Source organism: Syzygium oleosum, unplaced genomic scaffold, assembly GCF_021117445.2.
Source record: "Syzygium oleosum isolate NSW1041296 unplaced genomic scaffold, Sole_v2.1 Sole_v2.09, whole genome shotgun sequence".
NCBI classification, from domain to species: domain Eukaryota; kingdom Viridiplantae; phylum Streptophyta; class Magnoliopsida; order Myrtales; family Myrtaceae; genus Syzygium; species Syzygium oleosum.
In genome coordinates this window covers 3,207,877-3,224,661 of record NW_026607493.1, presented here as the reverse complement: position 1 = coordinate 3,224,661, position 16,785 = coordinate 3,207,877, and the positions used below count along the sequence as shown (strand labels likewise).

The 16,785-nt window shown below is 43.2% G+C and overlaps 2 protein-coding genes across 2 annotated transcripts; one reads left to right on the top strand and one right to left on the bottom strand.

Annotated features, from left to right (window-relative positions):
- Positions 1-944: 944 nt before the first annotated feature.
- On the bottom strand, positions 945-5,901 carry LOC115673626 (shaggy-related protein kinase alpha-like). The gene is made up of 13 exons (XM_030595841.2): positions 5,601-5,901; positions 4,209-4,391; positions 4,004-4,096; positions 3,853-3,912; positions 3,466-3,738; positions 3,148-3,222; positions 2,800-2,856; positions 2,566-2,706; positions 2,437-2,487; positions 2,011-2,106; positions 1,843-1,926; positions 1,402-1,504; positions 945-1,302 (listed from the first exon to the last, which is right to left on the bottom strand). The coding sequence occupies exons 2-13, from the start codon at positions 4,320-4,322 to the stop codon at positions 1,220-1,222; spliced, it is 1,230 nt and encodes a 409-aa protein (XP_030451701.1). The 5' UTR covers positions 4,323-4,391; positions 5,601-5,901; the 3' UTR covers positions 945-1,219.
- A 6,750-nt stretch (positions 5,902-12,651) lies between these two features.
- On the top strand, positions 12,652-15,971 carry LOC115673675 (probable protein phosphatase 2C 49). The gene is made up of 4 exons (XM_030595908.2): positions 12,652-13,104; positions 14,231-14,428; positions 14,525-14,760; positions 15,067-15,971. The coding sequence occupies exons 1-4, from the start codon at positions 12,913-12,915 to the stop codon at positions 15,635-15,637; spliced, it is 1,197 nt and encodes a 398-aa protein (XP_030451768.2). The 5' UTR covers positions 12,652-12,912; the 3' UTR covers positions 15,638-15,971.
- Positions 15,972-16,785: the final 814 nt, after the last annotated feature.

The following is a 16,785-nucleotide window of genomic DNA, read 5'->3' as shown; positions in this document are numbered from 1 at the left end:
GTTTTTGATTTCCCTTTTCGCGTTTTTATCGAAGCTATGCACGAGGAGCTATCCTAGAATAGCCATCGGATGATTAATGATATATCCCGTCGCTTACAAATAGATTCATTTGCTAACAATGCCCAATAAATCTTTGGCCAGTGTCGAGAATTCCGCGAGAGACCGATCAAAATTACTTCCGTTCAATTTCGGATTTTATATGAGGAATAGAAGCCACGTAGAAGACCCGGTATAATGAAAACTAGACAAAGTTAAAAGGACCACGGGATTGTATTAATCAAAATCAATGTTAATCATAAAGTTACTTGAAATCTTCTTGGTCCTTGCTAGTTGCTATTTTTTTGGGGGGTAAAACCCAGTTGCTACTTGCTACAATCTATTTTAATTTTGAGAGATTTACACCCATCAAAATTTCGTAGAAGCTTCCTTCAGATTAGGCATTGACATGCCCTCTTTGCCAATAAGAGAAAAAAGAATATTATCCTCTTCTTAATTAACATTTTATGGACCATCGTTCACTACACATCACCTCAAATGATAACGTGAAAGAAATTATAACCTAATCTCGAAGTCGTCGTGGAATAATTGGACCGACGACGGCTCGTTAGTAGTCGTCCGAAATTGACCGTTTTGCTCACAAAGCTAGGCTGCAGAAAGATGGCCCAATCGGACCACCACAGCACACTCGATTGATTAGATCATCTCCCACTTTGCTTCATGCTAATCAGGAACTTCCATTTCAATCGTGGGATTATTACATCCAACGACAAGTCGTCGATGGCTCCACGGGGCACTGGTCGAAACTGGACCGGTCTCGAAAGCCCTCGTGGAGGCATTGTCTCGGTAGTTACCCAAGAGAGAGGCGCGATGCCACGGGCCACGGCTAACGATGATCTCGCCGAGGACATTATTGATGCAGTCAGATTTAAACCTACAGCTAGAGCTTGAGATGAACAAACTTCTCTCTACTAAATACAGTGTTACAATCCCGTCAGATAGCGAAGCACGGTCAGCAAACTCAGTTTCCGATTGTCAAAGCAGTACTCTAAGCAGAACCTTTTTCATCTGCGTCTTAGGATGGCGGCGCAGAATTTAACGCGGGCAAAACAAATTAAACGAACATGTGTGGGGGTACAGGGTAAGGAAGAGAAACCGACATTTCCATAACAAAATAAAAGAAGCCTCTAGCTAATCTTCTCTACAAAAGGACGGAGCGGGGTTAGAACCCGTGGGAGGGCAATGGTCTTCTCGTGTGCTCGGGAATCAGCTTCTGCAGCATCTCCGACGGTACTCCTCTCAATTCTGTTCCAGAGACCACGGCAATAAGTAACGTATTAAACGGAAAGAGGCATGAGAAGATTAGTTGCCATGTAGATATCGAAGTGAAGGCCGGCCAATTACCGTGAGTCTTGAAGTTGAAGAGTGGCGGAAGAGGACGTCCATTTGGTAGTCGCGCGTTGGGCTCGCGTAGCTCGTCGAAAAAAGGGTGGACCAAAGCCTCCAGCTGCATGGAACGAGTCGTGCAAATGAGTCGGTCTTTCTAGGACCTAGTCAACTTTCAGCAAAATGGACAGCGAAAAGGACAAGCTGTGAATGAAAGAAAGGAGAGGATATATTTGGCACGCTGAGGTGCAAGGCAAACTGGTCTATCCTTCGACATGCTGAATATTGTGTCAAACTTAAACGACTAGAAGATGACGATGCATATCGTCACATGCATAAAGGATTCTGATACGTTCCTCATAGAAGATCGACTCTTTGACTCTAAATGACAGTGATGATGAGAGGACCAAAATTGCCCAAAGAAAGACCGAGATCACCAAAGTAAAGAATGACACTCACAGCTGTGCTTCGAAGATTTGGCGAATACTGCAGTAGCCGTGAGACGAGATCCACAGCTTCAGAGGGCATGCGCTTATAGAATATCTGAAGATGAACCCAATGTTAATTCGATCATATGACATGATTTGCTCTCATACATCAGAGAGTATTTTAACACTGCCGTGTTACCTTGTGCCACGGATGGGCCTTAATTTGAGGAAACTTGAACTCGGTGTAGTTGGGATTCATGCACTTTATTTCCTCTCTGGTTGGGGTACCCAAAACCTGAATGAGAATAAAACAATAATCAAACTAAGGGTCTCTGAAATATGAGTGAAGGAGATAATGGCATTATAAACAGATGTTAGAGGGACAGTCGACACGTCAAGAAACCACACTTGCTTGTTAATAGATTATCAACCTATCCAATTATTCTCATCAAGGAATGTCCAGAGTTCTAAAGCTGAAACTAACAGAAAAATTGGTATTTACTAATTGGTGGTAATCCAAACAGATCACTGTTCACACAAAAAAAAAAGAGAGGAAAAAATGCAGCAGTGGAGCTCCTAGAACACGAAAGATTTGATAACAGAAGATGCTCAAGGATGTTATCACCTTAATGATTTCAACAAGCTGGTCCACACCACTCTCACCAGGAAAGAGAGGCTGTCATTAGAAAGACATCATTAGCTAATGTCCAAAAAAACGACAACTGAAATCATAATTAGAATGGGGAATTCCAACCTGTCCAATGAGTAGCTCAGCCAGTACACAGCCAGCTGACCAGATATCGATTGCTGTAGTGTACTCAGTAGCACCAAATATGAGCTCGGGTGCACGATAGTATCGGGAACAAATGTAAGATATATTTGGCTCGCCCTTTACCTGTCATAAATCAAGTAAAGAGTTAAAATAACGATCAAGAATAATGGGAGAGAAACGTAAGCTTAACAACATGAACTATAGGAAGATACAAACCAAAACTTTTGCACTCCCAAAGTCGCATAACTTTAGCTGGTGAGTGTGTGGGTTAACCTGTCAGAGACAAATATATAATGAAGTGAAAGCAGCAAAAATGTACATGGAGACCAATCACCCAAGAATGAAGAACATCACACCCTAGAGCATCGCAGGACAGGTCTCTTTATGTCAAAGCATCTTTAAAGTTCTCAGTTTTGCCATCATGACTATACTTAAATTCTTTTGAAGGTTCATATCCTCACTTCTATTAAATAGAGATAAATTTATTACTTCAGGCAATACAACTTCATGCACCCATCATATATAACAGTAACAGCACCTCAAAGGGCGCCTGTTTAGACATACCAGTAGGTTTTGAGGCTTTATGTCCCTGTGGCACACTCCAATGCAGTTGTGAATGTAGGCAAGCGCTCTGCATATCTGTCCAAGAAATTGACAAGAGAAACTTTCGTATAAGAGCTGCTAAATGGGAACTTGATATTCCATACTAGAAATGGACAAAAAAAAGAAGATGGTCCTGTTTGAAGCAACGTGACTTAGCAAGAAGAAAAATAAGACCTATTTATAACTAAGAACATTACCGACCGTATATTCGCAAAGAAACGTAGACTTGCAGTCAACATATAACTAAATAAGAAGAATGAGATCGAATACAACAGTTACCTGGTAAAAATAGAGTTTCACATATATTAGTGGCATCCTCTGGTTCATTTTGTTATAATGTTTTATCACTCTGTGGACTGTCTCCGGCACATACTCAAGAACGAGGTTCAGGTAGAGCTCTTCTTTTTCGGTTGTGGAAAAGAAGCAGTGCTTAAGAGACACAACGTTTGGGTGATCTAGAAGACGCATGGTTTGAAGCTCCCGATTTTTGTACCTCCTGTCTTGTAGGACCTTCTTAATTGCAACTGTTTCACCAGTCTCCAAACATTTTGCCTACATCACAGAGCAAATGAGCAAAAGGTTTCAATAGGAAGTTCATATATTGAAAAAAGAATGAACGAAAAGGAAATAGGTCAACTAGTGCCGGGAAATAAAAGAAAGCCTCACCTGGAAGACTATTCCAAATGACCCCTGCCCAACAGCCCGCTCGGCCATATAGCTTATCGTCTGGAATTTCAAGAAGCAAACTGTTAGATAGAAACGAGAGACACCTTTCAAATGTAGATATAGTAGGAAATGCATAGCATTTAGATCTTACCTGTTTTGGCTGCCCATTTTTACCACCAATTGTCGTGACTATTATGTGACCCGCCTCTGCCCCGTTACCATCGACAATAGCTGCCTCCATGTCCTGCATTACCAAAAACCAAATCCAATAAGAAATGAGTTAGGCTGATCAGACATCAGTCAATAAAACAAGTAAAGTGGGATGGAGTGGAAGCTCGAGGTAGCGAGTGATTCACCTTCTCATCCCTAATTTTCATGTCATTCATCTCATCAGGCAATCTATCAAAAGCCACTGCATTCCCAGCTGGATCTCTTAAACCAGACACAGGCGCCATGCTCACGGAAGCCATTATATCACGTACAGATTTTTTCACAGTCCAATTATGCTCTCTTCTCAATGTCAGATATCAACAAGTTATCTGCATTTGTAGAGACGAGTTAATAATCAACATGGAGGCAAACAAATGGAGGACCAGCACACATAAGAGCAATCAAAACCAAGAGCATGGCTCTCTCACACGGATTCCTATTCAAGAAACCACAAGATGTATGAAACTCGTATTTGAAAACTAAAGTACTTAAAGTAACATCTGGGGAAAGAAAAAGCCCTTCATAAGAGAGAACAAGTATTCAGAGAAACTAAATGCGCATCATTCCATCAGAATACAGAATAAATCAACTGTAAAAGTTTGACCATACAGAATCCTAGGCATCAGCTGTTAATGCAACCAGCAGTAATGACCAAATACAGAGAGAACTGAAATTTCTGCAAAGCTGAAAACAAAATAGAATACAGCAAATGTGGGCGAGTTTTAAAGCTGTGATGACAGGTCATCTAATGTGGATGCTTTCTTAATAACTTGACACCGCACAACTCTTGACTGATGCAATTGGACAAAATCGTCCACAAAACCGGCCTTGCTGCATCTAGACACATTCTCAAACTGACCGATCTCTTCGAAACACTTGGTCTGAAGCTTGTAAAAATCTCTTTGCAAATAATCCGGGCCGATACATCACAAATTGCTGCTGAAAGAGTCCACCTAAAGACGGTTGAAAATCTCAAAATCCCTTGAGATAATGCTGAAAAAGCTCAAGGTTATTTTCCCTCCCCAGAAATGGATGTTAAAGGAAGCAACTTGTTGAATTCGCCTTTCAGGTAATCAATGCAAGGAAAAGAAGATCTTCCACTTGATAAACCTCCAAAAGGACTAGGTTCCAACACAGAGATGGATATATGTACATGCTATCCTCAAAATTCATAAGAAGATGGCAAGTTCTAAGATAAAGAACCAAACAAATGCAAAGAGTCCCTAACCAGCAGAATGAACCGTACAAGTAACCTCAAAGGCTAAATTTTTTGGAGGCCTTTCTTGCATAACCACCAGGTAGGGAAAAAGAAAAGAGAAACCACTCTTAAGTAAAGGGGAAAAAACTAGAGGGTTAATTCAAGGGGCAAAAAATGGCAACACTAGAAAAACAGATCTTAAGGACCACATCAACAAAGGGTCAGCTCAAATCAACCCCCCAGATCCAAAAATCTAGCAAAAGCAAAGGAACTAAAATAACCCATGCAACAGAGAAATATAGAACAAGGGGCAAAAAAGTGACAAGAGAATCCAAATTACCATTCAGGTAAACCCCAAACAAAAAACCGGGGTTCTTGCCCAAACAATCAAAGGGTCGCTTGCTTGAATCTCAGCACCAGAAAGTGTTCTCAGCTGTCCTTCTTTCTCAGCTGTCTGAGGTGATTCTTGACAGGAAGGAGGAGGGGGGAGGGGGGGGGGTGATAATGGGTGGAATTTGGACAAGTTCCTTCCTTTTTTATCAGGCTGGCTTTGTTGATTTTCGCTTGCTGTCTCTCTCTTTCCTGCTTGCTTCTTTTTGGCTCTGGCTTGGTGGAGGTGGAGGTGGAGGTGGAGGAGGAGTCAGTCAAAAACAGTGACAAACGACAACAACCCAAGCAAATTATGTTCCGTTTTTATGTATTGAATTGAAAGACTTCGTTTTTTTTTTCGTTTTTTTTTCTTGGGTTTTCTAAATCTGAGTCTTCGCTTTTGACAGTCTCGTCCTCCTTTTTGACCGTTCAAACCTCGCCCTGTTCAATCTCTTGTCCCCACAGCTCCGCTTTCGAAAAAGCTCTTTCCCCTCTCCCTCTCCCTCTCTCTCTCTCTCTCTCTTTCCTTTGAATAACCAAAACTCTCCCTCTGACAGTGAGTATTTCCTCTTTCTTTATCGTGTGGGCTGGAGGGGCTATGACTGAGTTTTTGTTGTCGCCTAGCCAAAATTATTTGTTCAGAAACAGGGGAGAGACAGAGAGAGAGAGAGAGAGGGAGAGAATTGACCACTTTCGGCCAAAACATAAAGCTAAAAGGGCAGATATATGGACAGGCTAGATCTGCATTAGCCCTTTAATCATGACCCTGAAACAGCAATGTTCTGATTAACGCCAAGAAAAAGCAGAAGTTTATCATGAAACGCCTCCCCTGTTTTCTTTCTCTCTTCTTTTCTTTTCTTGGGCATTTCTTTTGGGGTCTTCGGTGATTGAGATGTGAAAGTTCTGTACAAGAGTAAGAGAGGAGGATGCGCGGATTCGTTATCCTGTTCGACGTCCGGTGGTCCTCTCGAAACGGAATGTGCCCGATTTAGTTTCGAGTCGGGTCGGGCCGGGTTCCGCCAAAAAAGAACTTAAAGAAATGATTAAAACCTCTTTTCGACCCGATTTGAATGTAAAATGAAATTAAGGAAAGAGGAACATAGAACACATGAAGGGAGAGAGCTCACTCTCTCTCTCTCTCGGGATATATGAAGGCATAACTATCACTTTGCGCAACGGTTGAACTCTGCGGGAGATTACTACACGTAATTGCCGTCTCAAAACGACGACGAGCATGATCACCACACAGTGATCGTAAGGCGCCAATCACCACCATGGCATCCGTTTGAGTACTAGTGAGTTCACTTCGTATTTAAATTGAAAGCGCAATCAGAAATTATCACCTCTAACAGCTACTATATTAATTTAAATGCGACTTGACATTCCACACATCATGCCACTAATAGCCTTCACTCGACCACTGGTTTCAATTTATACCTAAAAATCAACTGGGTAACTCAACGTGGTCCATTGTGGAAATAATGGATTGACCATACAATTGCCCCAAGTGATATATACATGTAGTTAAAATCAACACAATAAAATATATCTATTAAAGGATGACTAGAGCTATTAACTCGTGTTGAAATGACTTAACAAGCACATCAAATATCTAACGACTAACCTCAAAAGAACCGGCGAGAGCCGTCGCTCTCTCCGGTTGTCACGTGCGTCATAGGATATTTAGGAATTTCGCACCATAATATACGAAATTTCATTTCGTTTCTCCTCTCGTGATCTAAATTTATGCGTCCGGTCCGCTTCCATGGTCGAATTTGCCCGGTTATTACCTAGTCTTTGCAAGTGACCTTGAATTTCCCGTGACCCCCTAAAATAAAAATCAAACTTAATCGATGCACCGATTTGTGAGAAATCATTCTTTGGTATCGAAAACGTCAAGCCACATGCATCGTAGCCCGCCAAACCACGACAGACGACGACGACGACGACCCCATGTTTAAAAAAAAAAACAATAATTTTTTTTTCAAAAAAAAAAAAGGTTAAACGATGTCGTAAAGAAAAAGGTGAAGTGAAGTTTAGGTTTGGCATGAAAAGGAGGACCAAAGCATTAATAAGAGACCGACCATTTTTCTCAAGTCAACACCCACATTATCTGACCACCTCAAACCCATCTTTTATAAAATTTTAAATATTTTTTTTTGGGGGGGAGTAAAAAAAGTGGGTCCTCGTGATTCTTGGACTTTGATTTGTAATTTATTCATGTGATTTGGTCATGGAAAATGTGGTTTTACTATTGTTGTTGTCGTTGTTGAAATTTTCAACAAATGGGGACTTGCTAATTTAAATGCGAGCGCCCCCACATTGCGATTCAAAGTTCTCGAGTCAGCTACTTCGCTTTGACAGAAATGAGAGGACTTGGAATTTGTTTTCATCGATTTTAAAGAAATTAAAATAGGGAAAACAAGACATTCGCTTTCTCAACAATAACACCTTAAAATGGAAGAGAACGTTAGCTCGATCTAGAAATTTAATTCGAGTTAAAATTGTTTGATTAAGTTTTTTGTTTATAAAACCTAATATCAAGATCTTCGTACTTATTTTCAGAAAGAAGAAGTATCGAACTTTTTTTGATGTTGACAAAAACTCTTTGGACACATCGTTGTTGTGAAACCCGCGATGAACTTGCTCTGTTCTCATGCTTTGAGACGTTATTCATTCTGCGAGGATACCTTAACGCGCGAAGGACGACTCTACATGATTTGGTCTTTTATGTTGTGTCATTTGATCGACGAGATCGAATCGTAGATACCGCCCTTGAAGCTTAATTCAAATTGTAATTGGATTTATGAACACGGAAAATCGAAATGAAAGGAAAAAAAAGATACCCAATAATTAAAAGATGACTAGAGGTATCATAACACCTACTTTTCTACCATATAGCCCAAATTACCATCTTCATGTATGCCAAAAGCAAAAATGGAAAAAAAAAAAAACTCTTCTCTTGTCAATTTTCCATGCACGTCATTGATCAATCTATCTATATGGAGTTATGGCCCTATTATTGACTTGACTAAGCTTCTCCACCCTCAAAATATGGGGATTTTGCAAATTGGGCCTTCATCGAATTGGTGCTTCCTTCACCTGATAATTGGGCTTAGATTGGTCGTGCAAGATATTTGAATTTGTCATCTAGGGCCAGTCTCAAGTCCCCATATAAAACGTTCCTTTCATCATTTTTTTTTATTAATTTTACATATGCAGCTTATCTAATCCATTCGACGTTTTATCATCATGGATTTGGCTAGTTGGTCAAGCTTTCGACTATAATTATCTACATTAATGGTCACGGAAATATCGTGCAACACGCGCACCGTGGATCATGTCAAATTCATTCCTTTTAATGATATTCGAGTTTTCAAGTTGCAATGAACTTGATGCCAATCAAACGGGTTGAAGCAATATTGATCGACGAGCATGTATGGCTAGGGAATTGAGCATTTCGGAGATTAGCCACGCCGAAAAATTTCTTGGCGTTTCACCCGAATTGGGTGCTGAAAAAAAACACATGTTCGCTTGGATTTTGGGGGGAATCAACATGAAATTGGAAGGATGGAAGGAAGTTAATACCAAAGGCGGAATTTTTTTGTTGTTGAAAATAGGGGAATGATACACAATGTCTATATTTAAAATCTCAGTTTCTATTTGTAAAGCCATTAAATAGAAAATACCAAATTTTTTAAATATAAACATTACAAGTGTCATAACTTTCTTACGATACTCACTTAAGTGCTATAACTGTTTTTTCGACCACTTGAGTGCCATCAATTTTAAAAAAACGTTTACTAGAGTGGCATAACTTTCAATTGATCATTAAAGTGCCAAAAGTTTTTTAAAAACGTTTACTTAAGTGCTAGAAATCTGACGTAGCATAGCACCTATGGTAAATATTTTCAAAATGTTATGGCACTCAAATGATCGATTGAAAAGTTATTTGGCATTCAAGTGATTAGAAAAAAGTTATAACACTTAAATGAGTGTCGTATGCACTCACTGATTGAAAAAAAAATACAACACTTAGGTGAGTATCGTACGAAAGTTACGGTATTTGCGGTGTCATTTACTCCGAATTTTTGGTGAAAAACAATGACTCAAAAGCTGGTTTACACCTAAAAAAGTGGGACACTATGAAGACCGGACAAAAAAAAAACAAGGGAGGTATGGGCCTTAGAGATTGAATCACTGTAAACAAAGCCATGCTAGGTAAATAAGCATGGAAATTATAAAAAAATCCCAGAATCCTTCATGGACCAGATTGTTGAAAGGCATCTACTTCAAACGGAAACAATTATGGCATGCAGAAAAAGGAGCTAGGCCGTCTTGGGGATGGCAAAACCTGCTTATGGGACGAGAAGCCATTTCTATTTCAGCGATGTGGTCTATAGGCAATGGGGGAAAATGTGGATATTAGGACAGATAAATGGTTGAAGAGGTATAATTGGTGGATTTGCGAATACCGATGACCCACAAAGAGTAGCTGAACTGATAATCCTAGAAGAGGAAATGTGGAAAGAGCAGAAGGTAGACGCACTATTCGATGAACAGACCAAGCAGGAAATTCTCACCATCCCAATAAAATCCCTGGAGGCACACGATGAGCTAATTTGGACAAGTACAAAATCGGGCCGTTATATGGTAAAAAATGGGTACGATTTACCCAGTTAGAGAATAGAATTGAAGCAGAATACAAAGCAACCCTCGTCCTCATTTCAAACACCCCAATCATTGTGGAGATCCATATGGAATTTTAAAGACTTGTGCTAAAATGAAGAATTTTTTTATTTTTTTTTTATGGAGCACATGTCAAAATGCCATTCCATTAAAGGAAAATTTATGGAAATTTAGGGACCCAGAAGGTATGGATCGACGGATGGAGCAATTGCATGCATCTGTCGGGACTACACCGGCAGCCTCGTCGCCGGCTTCACAGGACCGGTCAAGGCCTCCTCCGTGGCTCGGGTTAAAAACCCTAGAGCCCTCTTGGGCCTCCCTCCCGTGCGGTTCGGAGTTTTGTCCAAGAAGCCCAAATACGGTAGCCCATTGGGCCGCGAAGGCCCATCGAAACCATCGTCCTCCACGTAACCGGCTCTCTTCCACCCCACCTCGAGCCCATTGGGCTTTTTAATTCGTGAAGATGCTCTTCTAGTGGGCTCCGCTAGCTAGCACCGCTTACGGTGTAAACAAAATTCCAGATTTTGACCCCCCCCCCCCCCCCCCCCAACCAAGGAAAGAAAAAAAAATTTTCGCTTGAAAAATCTTCTCAACTTTGGTACAGCGAACTTCGGCTCGTAAATCCTTTCCGCCCACCGGTTTTGGTCGCCTTCCATCTTTCATTTCCGGTGGCCATGCATGCCCAACATCACGAATACGTCCACAGCACAAAGTGTTTAACCTCGAAATTACACACCATCTCCCTCTTTTATATATATATTTACACACACACACACACATCAATTGCAAGAACTGCCGACCATTGTATGGTTCGATCCATCCACGGTATTGAAGATCCTGTTCACTTGTTCAGAGTTAACCTCGGATTCCAATCCCACGACCGCAACCAAAAGAATTAATTAAATTCAACATACCCTTCTGGTTTGTGCTGTAATTAGATGCGAGTTGTCAACTCTCCGGTACTAATCAAACATCGAAACATTTGCCTGCGTGACATGATCACGCTTGGGTCCCGATCACCTTCTTTATGGAGAATAATGCTCGTGTTGACAACAGCTTTGTGCGTAGTCAACTCCCGTTAGAGACGCAAATCTGACCTTTTCCAATCGATGGATTCCCACGTCTCGCCGTATCCGTATTGCCGATGCCAAATTGCGTCTAAGAAAACATCGAAATAATAATGGCCGCGCAATTCATCTCGATTTTTTCTCTCGACGGCGACGCGGCGGGGCCCGATACTCGCCCTCGGGGAAAAAAAAAGTATTTACCGGCGCCGCGCCTAACCATAGAAGGGTATATACGAGATTTCGCAAGACGATGTAAATAAATGATATAAAAACTCCCCCAAAAAAAGAGGAAAGAAAAGGCGTAGGGAATCTCCAACTAATGATAGAAGAAGACTTTGCTCGAATTCTACCTGGACCACCACCGGGGATGTTACGCGGACCACGCCCGAGCTCCGCGCAAAGGTCCGAAAAGTCCCCGGTCGGCACGGGTCAGCTTCGCTGATCTCGAGCTACGCGGGAGGGCAATTTCGTACATTCCGGCGTCGAGCATCCGGCTCGGGCATCGCCAACGCCAGCGGGACCCGCCCGCCCTCTTGCGTCAGCGAAGGTGGAAAACACGAGCAAAACTGCTTTTCAGAAATCCCAGCAGGCGATTTCCCCATGTTGCCCCTGACCACGCCGACGACCCGGTCTTACTCCCTCCTAGGCTCCTCCTGCGGAAATGCCGCTAGAGCATAGAGTAAAATATTCATTCTTAAAGAGAGAATATCGCATCCGCGTTTTTGTCCTTTAAGCGTATTCGATGCGATACATGTACGCGATGCCGACATGCTCTTGGAGGCATCTCCACCGTTAGATTCACGAGATTATCACTTATTAAAAAATAGGCCTTTTCATTTATAAATTTTGTTGGTCGGGACGTACTTTTTTTTATGAGCAATGCAAACTTGAAGGCAACGTAATAATAATAAAATATGGTATGTCGCCGTGCTCGAGTCAAACAAAGACAGCTCATTCAAAGAAGGCAAGCCGGAGGAGGGCGTTTCCGTCAATTCCCTCGGTCCGACCCCCACGCCCCTTCCGAAGCTCGAAGCCGTGTTAACGCGTTCCCCCCTCGAGTGGGAAAAGTCACAGAGACTCACATGTCAAGGCCGAGGGGCCACGGAGCGCAACGAGCGAGCGAGATCGATCCCACGGCTCTCGGCCGCACACGTGTCGCCCGCTCTGGGGGGAGCTCCTAGCCGGTGACCCGTGGCTACCGGTTGCCGGTCGCCAGCCCCCCCGACCGTATAAAACCCCGAGCTCGCGCGCGCCCTCCGATCGGCGTTTCGGATCGTTTTGCGGAGTCGAAGTCGCAGACGGAAGGAGAAGAAGAAGAAGTTCGGAGAAGGTGCGAGAAGACCGGTGCGTGATCGGCGGAGCTCCATCCTCGGGCCGGAGCTTACTCTTTCGGTCGATAGCGATCGAGTTTCCGGGAGGGAAATTCCGGCGGAAAGCGCGAGGAGGGAGTCTTTCCGGCCTGTTCGAGCTTCGCGTGTTTTTTTTTTTTTGGCTCTTTTGATGAGATTGTGAGGGGGGGAAGAAGTTATGGTGGCTGAAGCAGAGGTCGCGTGTCGGCAGAGCGTGCCCGCGCTGGAGGTGCCGTACCTCGCGGCCGCGAGAGCGAGCGCGATCGAGGAGCTGGTCGCCGTCTCCTCGCCTCTCTCGCACCCTGCCGTCGAGGGGGTTCGCGCGTCGGAGGCCGCCGCCGCCGCCGCCGATGTCCCCGCTTCTCAAGTGGTGAGTGGTTCTTTTTTTGTAAGGGCTCTGTTCGGTGTGAACTGATAGATTCTGGTTTCGATGATCTTCCGGAGGATGTCTTGGTGTTGGGTTGAGATGCTGTTGAATATGATTATCTATGGAGTTTTCGTTTCTTCATTGAGGCGGAGCCTTACGTAATTGAGATACTGTGTAATGATTATCATTAACTCATGTAAGTTGCAGTTTTTGAAACCTGCAATAGTTTAAGAATCTTCTAGCAAGAACTGAATGCGGGAATCATTGTGGCTTGAAAAGGGGGGGGGGGGGGGGAATTGCTGTTCATCCTCCATCCTCTAGGTTTGGTTGTAGCAAATGTTACCGTAGTACTGGTTGTTTTGAGGATGATGGAGAGAATTGAAAGCTTTCTGACGTTAACCCGGATGATCATTGCACGAAATCTGCTAGTTCTTGGTATGCATACATGTACTAATTATGCGCTAGAATAACGCTCGAAATACAAAGGGCTGATTACTAAAGGGATGTTCCGTTGGATGCTTAAACGTGACCTTACTTTGTTTTGATATCCGTAAACAAGTTCTTCTGGTGTGAACTGTATGATTATGCTGCCTTGGAGTTTTTGGGAATGCTGAACTGGAACGATGATTGACATGACTGTTGGTGTCGGTAAATCTGTTGTTTCTTATACTCGCTTATGTTTGGTCGTTCAGATTTTCTATGTATGCTACTTCTTATGTTCTCGGGGACAATAAATGTACTTTTCCAATACGCAAGGAGAACTAAGATGCAGAATTGATTTTTGCTGCTGCTTCTTGTTCATTAAATTGCAAATCTCAATTATTCAGAAAAAAAAGGATGGAAGATGACCCTTAAATCTGAAAGGATTATGTTGCAACTTGCAAGCAAGGAAAAACCGAGAGAATGTTTCTGAGGGCCGCGGAAAATTAATCCTAGAACAACATCAAACCTTTTTTCCTCGACCAAGAACAAATTTGCTTCTAATTAAGACCTCGCCTATTCTTTTAGGAAGACAATCTTCTTAGTCAATCGTTTGTCGATTCTTCCTTGGCTTGAGTCTTTGTAAAGTTGTGACTTATAGAGTGAGAGTTTGTGGAAGGAATTTCATCTCGATTTCGTTTCATTTCAGGAAATCACATCGGCAGATAATACTCCTGATGCGTTTCTGGAGGCAGTTGTTGCACAGTTTGTGCCTACTATTCGTTCTGGTAACTCTGCAGATATTGGGCCCCGGAGATTTATGGAAGATGAACACATTCGCGTAGATGATTTGTCCACGCATTTAGGATCGCCTTACCGGTTTCCTAAACCGAGTGCTTTTTATGGGGTAGTTAATACATTGAACTCTTAATCTTCAAGTTGCATCTCAAGTGATTCGTTTTCATTGATTATGACGTTGACTGAAATCGATGACATTACACAGGTGTTTGATGGTCATGGAGGAGCTGAAGCATCAGCCTTCATTAGAAAAAATGTTATCCGACTCTTCTTTGACGATGCCGAATTTCCTCAGTCATGTGAAGTTAACGACTCATTCTTGGGTGAGGTCGAGAATTCTCTCCGAAAAGCATTTCTTCTCGCGGACCGTGCTTTGGCAGACGATGCTAGCGTCAGTAGTTCTTCTGGAGCCACAGCTCTCATTGCAATGATTCTTGGAAGGTAATTTTGCTTTCGTCACCGTTCTGTTCTTGAGCAGGCCACCTTGGAAGTATTCTTTGACAAATATGTTGGACAAAATGAAAAAATCCAATCACTTAAACTCTTTCAGCGCAGTTACCCCCCTTATAATCGATTTCTAATGCGGTTTCTTGGACGAGAACTCCTGACATCATTCTGTAGTTGGGCTATACCTGATTACCTTTTGGTGCTACCTGCCATTAGGCAAAATTATTCACTTGTTCAATGCATTGATGCACCTTGCTTTTCTCATTTTACGGTTTCCACTTTCTTTTAAAAACTCTCCAGGCATCTCGTGGTGGCCAATGCTGGTGACTGCCGTGCAGTTCTCTGCCGGAGAGGCGAGGCCATCGACATGTCCCAAGACCATAAACCAATATACCCTTCAGAACGGAGGCGAGTCGAAGAACTGGGCGGTTTTGTCGATGATGGATACCTAAATGGCATCTTATCGGTCACTCGAGCTCTGGGCGACTGGGACATGAAGTTCTCTCGGGGCTTTCCCTCGCCTCTGATTTCCGAGCCCGAGTTCCGGCGAGCTCTCCTGATGGAGGATGACGAATTCCTCATAATAGGTTGTGACGGGATCTGGGACGTGATGTCCAGTCAGCATGCCGTCAACATTGTGCGCCGTGGGCTCCGCCGGCACGATGACCCAGAACAGTCTGCGAGGGATCTCGTTAAGGAGGCGCTGCGCCTCAACACGACCGACAACCTCACAGTGATCGTCGTGTGCTTCACGCCGCTCGATCATTGGCAGCAGCCGTCGCCTCGACCACGGAGGATGAGGTGCTGCAGCTTCTCGGCCGAGGCGCTCTGCAGTCTGAGGAACCTGTTGGATGGCAGCGGCAGCCATTGATGGCGCATAACTATTCCTTTACGAAAGTTCCATTCATCCCGGAGGGAGCTTGGAATTGCAACTGTTGCTTCGGCTCGCTTCGAGTGGGGTCGGCTGCGAACAAGAGCGGGTCGCAGTTTTGTTAGGTCTTACAACTTCAGCCCGTCGTTTCGTGTACATAAACAGATCTGTAACGAGCGAGACGCACGCTTTGATGGTGTAGTACAGCCGAGTGAGTTTAGGGTCATCCTGTCCATGGATGGACCTTTTCGATGTTCTCATTGCTTACGTGGGTGGCGTTGTATATATTGCGGTCCCTAATAAAATCACTTATTCGTCCTCGATTCTTGAAAAAGCTTTGCCTCTCCGGAAACGATGGACACTGGATCCAATCATCATAATATCTGGGATCAAATGCCGCATGGCCATCGATGTTTCTTTTATTCCGTGAAAACTTCCGATTACAGATGAGCTTGCTTGGTCGTGATTTCCATTCAAAAGGAGGAAAAGGGTGTTTGGTGGATATGCTCAAAAGCCTCGAATGCGCGCACATGATGTAATAGTTGGGGGAACCTGAAGACAACCCGCCGCTACCAAAAGGAAACGTCACTTGCTCTCGAGCAGACCAATCTATGAACCTAGCTATACGCGAGCTATGGTGCTGCTCCCTGTCGGTAAAACTCCACTCCAGCTTTGGATCCTCCAAAAGTTACCTTTACCCCCACTAACATGCTTCGGCTCTTCTTCCTATTACGTATCCACGTGGAATCCCAACCCTCAAAAAGAGGCCGAAAAATTTGTGAACAGATGCTTCTGGGATGTCTCGTTATATAGTGCCTTCGCATGCCAAGGTTGAAGATGGAATGGATATCATTCAGTCATTATGGTGTAGGCAAAATGTATACACATCATGCACGGACATGTATGCGTTTGCTGAATATATTGTAAGTACATGCACGTATTGACCCGTTTCTAATTGTGGGTTTTCGCGCCACGTAATGCAATACCTCTTCTTTGACTTTGTCGCGAGATTAAAGGCATCGATCGATGTTCGATTCGTCCCGCCCGATTAAAAGCGACGGCCTTCGTGTATACTTTTGGAAAAAATAAAACGAAAAGTCTCATTGAGCGCGAGCTTTTTAAATTTAGAAAGCAGCCACTCGGGTCTC

Bases quoted from the DNA above. Each gene is read 5' to 3' on its own strand.
- LOC115673626 (XM_030595841.2), bottom strand. From the start codon at position 4,322: ATGGCTTCCGTGAGCATGGCGCCTGTGTCTGGTTTAAGAGATCCAGCT. The intron at 3,739-3,852 runs GTGAGGCTTTCT...TCTGTGATGTAG, and splicing joins CATTTGGAATAGTCTTCCAG to GCAAAATGTTTGGAGACTGG. The intron at 1,303-1,401 runs GTAATTGGCCGG...TCTCTGGAACAG, and splicing joins CTTCAACTTCAAGACTCACG to AATTGAGAGGAGTACCGTCG.
- LOC115673675 (XM_030595908.2), top strand. From the start codon at position 12,913: ATGGTGGCTGAAGCAGAGGTCGCGTGTCGGCAGAGCGTGCCCGCGCTG. The intron at 13,105-14,230 runs GTGAGTGGTTCT...GTTTCATTTCAG, and splicing joins ATGTCCCCGCTTCTCAAGTG to GAAATCACATCGGCAGATAA. The intron at 14,761-15,066 runs GTAATTTTGCTT...AAAACTCTCCAG, and splicing joins ATTGCAATGATTCTTGGAAG to GCATCTCGTGGTGGCCAATG.